We start from the raw sequence: 10,373 nt of genomic DNA, 5'->3' as shown, positions 1-10,373 counted from the left end.
TTCTTCAATGTTCCTGTTTAATGCACATTGAAGTCCCATGAGAGCTTGCATCCTTCTTGGCTGACCTGGGCACTCTTTGGTTTGTCATGGCTATACTTGCTTTAACAGCTTAGAATTTTTCTACATAAGTTTTTGTTTGTTTGCTTTGATTTGAACTTAAAACCTGAAATTCCATCTCTGGCTCCCAACTGGGTCTCTGTTCTCTGCTCCTTCTCTTCCAGAGCAGATTTATTGATGGATTGATAACTGCTGATAGGGAGCCAAAAAGATGTGTCCCTGGGCAAGACGGTGACTTGATGTTCCATCTCATTGTCTTTCCATTCCAGCTGAGACACACTTCCCAGGCTGCTAGAATCCTTATCTAACAGGAAACTGGTCACCGACAGTTTTCTGTTCTGTAACATCACATGCCACCGTTGCCGAGTCCCACAGCTCTAAAGTCCTGGAGAAACTCTTGGTGTATCTCCTGAACTGACCTTCATACCTGCTGCTCCAGCCGCCTATATGCCTGTCTGTCGGTGGCGCCTTCTGAGCTAAGCTAAGCATGAAATATGGCATGGGGGGATCCCAAAGAACAAAAAGGGAGTCGGGTCCCAGAGTGGCATTGTCAGCTTGGGGTCATTTCTTCTCCAGTCCCAGACTGTGCCGTGGAGAAGATCATTTCTAGCATGTTCCACCGGAGGCCCCTCCATCCATGATGGGCACAGCAAGGCTCTGAGTCAAACTGGAGGCAACAAGGGGAAATCTGCCAAACTGACTGCTAGGGGTGAAGAGGTGGTAAGGAAAGCAGAATGCTCTGTCACCTGTGGGAGGCCTCGGGAGACACAGAAGATGGGAGGGTGGGTTCTCCCTCAAAGCTCTTGAATCTCATACACCCAGCAAACACTGTCTGCCCTGTCATGTGATCAGAGGCATTAAATTGGAGTTCTCCTCAGAGGCTCTCTCTCCGTTAGGTGACCTCTTCCTTTTTCGACCACCTGAAAAACAATTTGTAAGGATCAATCTCTGGCTGGGAGGACATTCCTTGATATGGACTCTCTCCAAAACAGATGCGGAAATGGTGGCAAAGCCCTTGCAAGTTTTGCAGAAAGTAATCTGCATTGCATCCTGGTGTTGATATCAGCATATTTACATCTACCTGGGAAGACATCTCCAAAAAGCCAGGCTAGTGCCAGTGGAATGGAGATTTCCCGAGAGGATTGAGTAAAGCGCAGGTAATGCCTCAGAACCAGGTCTTTCCATCTCCTCAGAACCAGGCCCAACTGCCTGGCAGACACCTCCTGTGAGAAGGCTGGTCTCACAGCCTTTGGTGTTCCATGAGCCAGGGTTTTGGTGGGTGTAGCTGGGGGCCATTCCCACACACCTACGTTCTGTAGCTTGGAAACAACCTTCTTTCTGCATTGGGGCAGGTGGGGTAATCATACAATTGTCCTCAAGGATGGAAGGGCAATGTGTTCCCAGCTCTGTTGTTTTTAGGGAGGAGTATTTTTCTGCTATTGACTTCCTTCCATGAAAGATACTGCTTTCCTTTCTACTGAGTCTCCAGGACACAAATTCTTTCTTTAAAGGACCAGACAGTAAATCTTACAGGTTTTTCAGGCCATTTAGTCCCTGTTGCAACTGCCCAACTCTGCTATTGTGGCCATAGATAACAAATGGGTCTACGATCCAGTAAGTCTTTATTTACAAGTACAGGCAGGAGAGGGAGGCCAGGATTTGGCCATGGCCATGGCTTGCAGACTCCTGTCCTAGATGACAGCCAACTGAATGGGATGCATCCCCCCGCTCCCCATTATCAAGGGCACAGTACTGGCCCAAGCCCTGTTACAGATTTCCATGATTATACCTCATTAGGTTCCCACAAGGAGTCAATGGCTCTTCCTCCAGGGGTAATATCCTAACATAATTTTTCTACTAACTAGCTGGTGGGAGGCTTTCATCTAGGTGAAGAGCTACTCACTCAAGGTTCTCAGCAGCTTCTTGCCCACGGTTTCCTCAAAGTCGCTACTGCAGGGGCTGGTCTCTGTGTCCAGGTTGATATTACAACATTCACTATCTGATGCTGAGAGAAAGGAAAGAAGAAAGAACTCAAGTCTTCCCAACCTACACACCCAGGGATGTAGGAAGGGTGATTCTGAGTGATGTTCCTCAGCAGGTGAAAGTTCAAAACCAGAGCCAAGGCAGCGGTGGCTGTAACAGGAGGGGATGTCCAGGAAGCTGTTGGCTCTCATTAGTTAGCAAAGGGCAGTTTAGTGCCACAAAAGGAACAAAGAGACCAGGAGCGAGAATCTAACAATACAAACGTTATTTGGCAGGAGAGAGATGAAGAGGACAAGATGTTCTCTGTTCAGTATCTTTGCCAGACAGAAAGCACATTTGAGGACCTTGAGGTGGGGATACTTACTCAGACCCTGGGAAATCACAGGACTCAGTAACAATTAAGCACACGTCTGTTATCTTTCCCACCGAACCCAGTGGGGATTTAGAGAGGCACAGAATCTCAAAGCCAGGAAGAGGCCCAGGCCCTTTATGCCAGTGAGGTAAGAACCTGACCTGGGAGGCAGAGTGGGGTGGTGGAAACAGCACTGCACGCAAAGCTATGAGGCTGATCCTGCTTTTAGTGCAGTATATAGACCAGACAAGTCTTTTCTCGGGGCCTCAGGGTCCGCATGCAAGGTCCCTGTGTCATACAAGGAGGATGGACTAGATGAACTCCAAAGACTATTTTCTCCATTCTTACTCCTTTGATACAATTTCTTGCTACATGATTTAGCTACTGAATTCAGTGTGTGAGGGAGAAAAAGAACACCAGTTCTAAATTCCGGTCCTTGCATGGTGTTTATGTATGTCCCAGATATTCTGAGTTAGCCACAAGTTCAAATATGTTATTGTACTGACTGCAAAAATTGATGAGCACTTGTTGGGTCATTGCTCTGGACTCAAGGGGTCTCAGACTATGGACTGGGGCAGGTCTGGGAGGGCAGGTGTGGGGGCACGGGCACTGCTGAAGGCCTGGGGAAGTAGATCTCAGTGGGGCAAGGACAGGAGGATCTCAGGACAGGTGGGACATTGGGAGCTCAGAGCAACACCACTGCCAAGACAGAAGCGTTGAGAGACTCGGTGATGATATGCTCTCAGAACTCAGGACAAGTTCCACAGATTACCTCCTCTGGCCCAAAAGAGGGGAAGAGTGCTGCCAGTAAGAGTGCTGGCTGACTTCAGGTTCCTCATCTGTAAGGCAGGTCTCTAAGAACTACCTAATACAGAGCATGGTACCACGCACTGCGATACACCCTCTGTATAAGCTATTTCATTTATGCCCCAAGCTACTTCATGACCTAGCCACCACGGTTTACATCTATTAACACAAGGAAGAAACTTATCTGTTAAGACAAGGAAACAGCATCTTAGGTTAAAGTAACTTGCTGAAAATCGCATAGCTCCTAAATGAAGGAGCCAAGATCTGAATCCAGATGGAAACCTAGCTCCTAACACCACCCTACACATGGTCTTCCTGGGGGAATGGATCGACAGGCCTGGTGAGGGGTTGGCACTTAGAAAAGTGTGAGTTTCCCTTCCCTCGCTCACTGTGTGAGGAGGTGGTAATATTACATGGGGGCTGGGGTCCCTCCTTGATTTTCCCCCGGGGCCATCCCAGTGCCCGACGGTGATGACCCCAATTTCCCTGCCCGACCTGCTGTCGTAGGAATAGCTGCAGAAGACAGTGAGAGCTGCTGTGTGCTCTGTTCCTCGAGGTCCGTCATTTCTTCCTGGGTGAAGGCCATCTCCTCCATCCTCAGGTACACGACCTCGCCGGGGCTTCTCAGCCCATCTGAGCGGCTGCCTGGGGAGGATAGCAAGCGTGTGCCCATCTGCTCTGGAGAAGACCTGTGTCTCCAACTGCTACAGGATGGCAGCCCTGGGCAGGGTTGAAGGAGGAAGGTGGGGCTGCCCTCACCCCGCGGCAGCCCAGCCCATCCACCCAACGGACTTACACGGCAGGCTGTTTCTGTTGCTCAGGAGGGTGATGGCAGGGTCATCCTTGGGGGTCTGGGGTGTACCCTGGGTCGTAGGGGCTTTGGTGGAGTCTCCGTCAGCAAAGGCCTCCATGTCGGGGGACTGGGGTGAGCTGTCCATGTGGCAGGCAGTGAGTGCATTCTGGTACTGCTGCCGAGTGATCTAGAAAGAAGAGGCAGAGAGGGGAGGAAGCTCAAGAGGGGCTGGACAGAGCCCTCCTTGGATGTGGTCAGCCTCTCCGAGCTCAGAAGCAGCCCTACTAGGGTGCATTGGAACCCCTGACCTCTGTGGGCGAGGATCCATGAACCGGGTCCTTTCCCAAGCTGTACCAGTTGAGGGACAATGAGTCCCCACTGTCATTTTTATTGGCTCTGGACTTCCACGGTGCCCCTGGAGGAGCCAAGCCTTCTCCTGAGCCTCGGAGGAGGTTGGAGGGCACCTTCAGGCAGCAGAGTACTTGCCCACAGAGAAGTTTTAAATACGTGCTTCCACTATTGTCAAGGGACCTCTTCCTAAGGGTCCACAGGGAGTGTAGTGAGGGAAGCTTTGCTGCTCCACGTCCTGCTGTCAGGAAGCTGGATGCTGAGGCCTGAGAGCGCACAGCCATTTCTCATTTGGACTTGGCCCGCCACCGGATGTGGGATCATGCTCCTATGTGGGAAAAGTCCACAGCAGAGTTCTCCAAGCTCCTTCATGAGATCATGGGAGTCTTCCTAGCGACTTTCCTGATGTGTCAAGCCTCACCCACAAGTAAAAGCATCTGGAGAATCAGGCTTAGCCAGACCAGAAGGGAATTCCCATAATTCCAGGAAGGAAACAACATGGATCAAATGTCTTTTCTGGAAAACAGAAAGGTTTATCTGTCATCTCTGTTCTCTGGGTGTATGTTGCAGACTCATGCCTCGCATCCTTGTGTCCAGTAAAAACTAGCTAGTTTTTGTGCCACCCAGGATAGAAATGTGCTACCATGAGTCCATGAATGGCACGGGGTGAAAAGTGACAATGGCACATAGTGCCACACCATGTCTTCTCAAGCACTATGGTCACCTCAAATGTTTTCCTCCCTTCTTCACTGCATTTAGCTAGAGAACAGGCAAAACCACACACTGTTCATGTTCCTTCCCTTTCCTTTCGGGGCAGGATTGGTATTACATGTTGGAACAGTAAGGCTGTGTGGCTGGTAAGAGGAGAGGGAATGGTTAAGATTTCCACGTTGGAACGGAGGCGGCTTGAAGCTGGTTTGGTATCTGGCAAGGGCTCTTTTAACAGTGGCCCCTTGTCAACTGCCCACTCTCCAGCACCTGCCCTCTAGACCCTCCCTTCCCTGGTGGCTTGGATGCCTGGCCTCCCTGGGGGCTGTGGGTGATGCTCAAACTGAAGTCCTGGAGTCAATCCTAGACAGCTCAGTACTCACATTCTCAGGGGGGTGACTCTCCATCACTTCTGGCTCATCCCACTTCTGCTTTCCTCATACACCTATGTTTCTCCTTTCCTTTCTGTACAGGCTGTTGCTCTGGTCACTTTTATTGAGTATTTTATTCTGCTTTATTATCCTTTGATGTTCTTTCTACATTTTCTAGATCCTATGGTCCTCTAATTACCCCAAAATGCTTAAAAATTTAGCACTCATCCTGAATGTTAGGTTATAATCTTCACCAAAATATGTAGCCTCGACAACCATTCAGGCAATGTTTTCTCATCATAAAGAGAAATCTTCTATTTCCCCTCAAGTTGGGAACTCATTACTTTGTTGGACATTATCAATCTTTTCTTCTCTAACAAACTTCAGGATGTCTCGCATGAGGATCGAGCAAATTCCAAGCACAACTAATCTATTCACAAAACACCAATTAAGAATGTATGTCTTTTTGCATTTTGTATGGGAGACCCACATGCAGAGATCCCAAGCTTCTAGCTATACTACTGCCCATTAGAGGGGACGAAGATAGTTCTCTTGATAGTTTAAAACTGTTATTCTCAAACTTCAGCATCGGAATTACCCAGAGGTCTCGTTAAAAACAAGATCGCTGGGCCCCATTCTCCGAGTTTCTAATTTGCTAGGTCTGGAGTAGGGCCTGAGAGTTTGCAGGTCTAACGAGTGCTCAGGTGATGCTGATGCAGCTGGTTTGGAGACTGCACTCTGAGCACCACTGACTTAAGACCTAGTTAAAATCAAACACAGTCCTCCTACTCAGGTTTTGAATCCTTTAAAGGATTCAGATGGATAAAGTGGCAAAGTGTTAACTGGCTTTGATATTTTTCAGGCCCAAATGGCATGTTCTCTGCTTTATGGCATGCAACGATGGGGGTCTCAACTTAGCATTTGCCTAAAGTCTTCAATAGATTCAATGTTACTGTAGACTTTTACAGCCCCCTTTGTTGGGAAGTGAGAAATCAGGTTCCAAAATTTCCCCAAGAGATGTCAACTCTGGAGCCTACCCTCAGACTAAAACCTTACCTTGAGTCAATCACAGAACATCAGGCGTGTATTAGAGATTTCACCATCAATTGACTGTGATGCTGCCCATACTGATGGTTCAGGGACTTGCAGTGTTTCAGAGAAAGGATCAAAGTGACACACTAATTATTCATGCCTCCCGGGACAGTGGTTCTCAACCTTGGCAGCACATTTGAATCACTTGGGAAGCTTTAAGATATCCTGATACCCAGGCAACACCCTTAAGCAATTATATCCAAATCTCTGAGAGTGGGGCACAGACATCTGGATTATTTAAAGCTCCCCAGGTGATCCCAATTCACACCACGGGTGAGTCCAATGCTCTGGACTCTTGGAAATGCCCCTGTAACCAATTATTATCTACACTCCCCTTAATAGTTGCCTTCACTGATATTTGATTTTCATAGTGGACCCCCAGCTTGCATACAGGGCTGAACTAAAAAAAAAGCTCCATATGAAGAACATAAACTGGCAAAACTTGCAGATGAGGCCAATATGTACTATTTTTTTCTGATGTCTTCCATAGTCCTATAGTAATCCATTTGATAAATACTTCAAGAAATTACTCCCAGGAAAAAGTTCCTTTCTCTAGAAAAATGATATACTTGATGAGAACACAAATGTCCACTACGTTTGCCCTCTTTGCTTTTATGACCAGGAAGCTCACAGATAAATTTATTATTTACTTACGGTAACAAACTCATGCCTTATTGCTTTTTCACTGAATTGGTTTGCAATTTCTTTTAAATTTCTTATTTAAAGTATTATATATCATTTTTGGAAATCATATATATTACTGGAAGTGCTATCAATTTCATAAAAGAGATGGAACTGATATTAGGTTTTAGGATGTGGGTGGGAGGTCTAGTGCTAGTGTTACTAACCCATAAGAGCTTGCTCTTGCAGGTAGAGGTTGGGATAGGAGGGTGGAACCTTCCATCCATAGGGTATATTATGGCTTACAGAGCACTTGGGTATGTGTTACCCCTTTGCTCTTCATAGTGACTGTGTTGGGTAGGCATGAGGGCTCTTTTGATCCCCATTTTACAAATAAGAAAATGAGGTCCAGAAATGTTGAGGGATTGCCTCAAGTTTGACAGTTAGCAAGCTTTCAGAGTCCTAGCCAGGGCACTGTCCCCACTGTATGGGTTTTTGCCTGGGAAAGTGCTATTCACTCATGGGAGCCAGGGAGGTGGCAGGGGAAGTGAGACTATGAAGCTCCAAGTTTTCAGAGGGAGAAACTCCAGAGCCTAACAATGGTGCCCCTGTAGCCTGGATATTGTAGTTTAAAGGCCTTTAGTCTTGCTCTTCAGGGACAACGATCTCAGCCTGGGCTCTGCACTGTGAGTGGGTGTGCCTGGCTGCACTAGGCTGTCTTTCACAATCCTTTAGAGGAGGTGTCCCAATAACTGCTTTGTAGCTTGGGGTCTATAGGCATCTGATGACCGAAAACCAGCTGGCACACAACTGGAACCAGTGTCACCATCAAACCCAATTCTCTAATGTGTCCATGGGCTTCCCAAAGGTGGAGCTTTCTTTAGAGTCTTGCAGGTTCTTCTGGCTTAAAGGACAGAAACATTTCCTAAACGACTCGATAAGCTCACCAGAGTACTTGATATTACTCTTTTTGGGTTAACTAGTTAGTTTAGATTTGGCTTCTAGTTTAGTCCCAGTGTTGCCACTTTCAAGCTGGCCTGTAACAGAGGCCCAGTGATAATGAGATAACGCCACTGAACCTGCCATCCAACTGTTAGAAATGACTGTTTAAAACACGTCCACATTGATCTCTCACAAGTTAACTCTATAATGGGCATACATTTCGAAGAAAGGCATCAAATCTATCATCATCTCATTTCATCTAAACTGTGCATGGCACATCATGAGGTGGGGAAGGGGCAGGAGCAATGGTCCCTCTGCCCCCAGAGTAGGAGTGAGTGGAGGTGTTGTCAAGGCAGGATGAGGTCTTAGGGAAGTAAATCCGTAACTAAGAAAATAAAGTGAAAGACAAAGTAGGGGAAGGAAGGAGATTCCAAGTAGGGACAATGACAAAAGGAAGACGGAGACGCAGAGGTGATGAGTGAAGGGAAGACAGGAGGAAGGGAGAAGGAAGGGGGTGTGTTCTTGTTTGACTGTGAGATGGATTTATGGGCTCAGTTGGGACATTAGCTGTTCTGCCCAAGCTAGAAGCCTCTCAGGAGTGTTGCAAAGTGCTGTATTTAGTTTATTTCTGGACAGGTTCTGTCCAGGCCACATGCACAGTGAGCTGTACCATTCTCTCTTTGTTCTTAAGAAAAAGTGATATGTCCCTTCAGGAACCTGGGAGCAAGGATCCGGGAACTCTAACCCTCTTTAAGCATTGTTCTGGAGAAAAGAATGAGCTGGGAATAAAGCATTACATCTGGTAACAATCCTGAGTAAATGTACTCCTTCCTTATAAGGTACTGAGTTCCGTGTCATGGAGGCATTCACACGGATTTTAAATAACCACTTGTCAATGATGTTAGAGGGAAGATTCAGACAGCTACGGCCAGGACCTAACATTAGAGGGAAGAAGCATGGTTCTGCGTAGGGGGAGCAGGGTGGTTGCCCAGTACAGGGGTAGGGGCAGAGGTTGGGGGCGGGCCTATACTGTTGGTGGATGGTTGTATAGAAGGAAAGGTACTACCCACTAGTTACCTTCTCCCTAAGTCTCACAGCCTTGTTTTCACAATGCTTCCTCTTTTTAAATATATATATTTTAAAAACCCATAATCATAAACTACTGACATGTCAATCTGTCACCTTGAGAGAAATTGTTGATAAGGCACCACTCTAGAAAATGTGTTCAGGAAACAACCTCTCACCAGCTGCATTTTCTAGATTCAAGCATTACTATTTTTTTTTAATTCAGTTCTTTTATTGTTACTATTTTTTCATATTTTTGATTCAAGCATCACTTTTCATCACCTTGCTTCTCTTGTTCAACCATCCGAGAATTTCTTACTATCTAAAACAGTACTGTCCAATAGAAATATAATGAGTTGCATAAGTAATTGAAAACTCTCTTGTCACATTAAAAATAAGTAAAAACAAATAGAGGGAATTAATTTCAATAGTGTTTCGTTTAACCCAACATATCCAAAACAATTTCACTTCAACATGGAATCAATATAAAAGTATTAATGAGGAATTTTGCATTCTGTGTTTGTACTAAGTCCTTGGAATCCAACGTGTACTTTACATGCACGGCACATTAATTTGGACGAACCACATTCAGTGTGTTTGGCAGCCCCATGTGGCTACTGGCTACTGTGTTGGGCAGCAGAGGTCTACCAGATCAACCTGAATCTCTCTGCCCAGTTCTGATAATCCGGCCTTGTGCCCAATGGTGCTCCCACTGCTCGCGCACGCAGAACCACTGGGCCAGCCCAGCTTCTCTCTTCACACTCCCTTGAATGCACTGTGCTTACTCATCTTCCATACGCCTGTTTATTGGTATCCCTCCTCCTGTTCTTTCCTAATTCTTAAAGGTCTGGTCCATTTGCAGCAATACAGTGCTTAAAATAGGTGTCACACAAACTCTTAATCAATTAGATACTACCCTGCTTTGGTCACTATTGCTTAACCTACATTTCTTCTCTCTTACTAGATTTTAAACTCATTAGGCAGAGGATATGTTTTACATTTCTTAGTATAGCCACTGGTGTCTAGATCCCTCGTTAATGCTCAACCTACTGATTGGCTCATTGAGGAAGTCAAACCACTGCTCAAAAGCCAACATGTTTTTATTCTCTCTTTATTACTGTAGATACAGGCATTTCTTAGTGCAGCTTGAGTTCAAATTGTCTTCTCTTACACGGTAGCCAGTTAGGAACTCAAGCATCCTCTAAATTACAAAGGAATGGAGACCTGTTTATCT

The 10,373-nt window shown here is 46.3% G+C and overlaps 1 protein-coding gene across 2 annotated transcripts in view; it reads right to left on the bottom strand.

Annotated features, from left to right (window-relative positions):
• The window catches only part of CNNM1 (cyclin and CBS domain divalent metal cation transport mediator 1), a 59,344-nt gene continuing 48,971 nt past the window's right edge, over positions 1-10,373 (bottom strand). For both annotated transcript variants that reach the window (XM_058697428.1, XM_058697429.1), the window contains 4 exons: positions 3,996-4,179; positions 3,695-3,844; positions 1,961-2,062; positions 1-977 (listed from right to left, as the gene is read on the bottom strand). In XM_058697428.1, the coding sequence (XP_058553411.1) occupies positions 898-977; positions 1,961-2,062; positions 3,695-3,844; positions 3,996-4,179 (516 nt within the window). In that variant the 3' untranslated portion in view covers positions 1-897. The remainder of the gene's footprint in view (positions 978-1,960; positions 2,063-3,694; positions 3,845-3,995; positions 4,180-10,373) is intronic.

The sequence above is a fragment of the Neofelis nebulosa genome, chromosome 13, assembly GCF_028018385.1.
Source record: "Neofelis nebulosa isolate mNeoNeb1 chromosome 13, mNeoNeb1.pri, whole genome shotgun sequence".
NCBI classification, from domain to species: domain Eukaryota; kingdom Metazoa; phylum Chordata; class Mammalia; order Carnivora; family Felidae; genus Neofelis; species Neofelis nebulosa.
The sequence above is the reverse complement of the archived record's forward strand: the minus strand, read 5'-3'. Positions and strand labels throughout refer to the sequence as shown.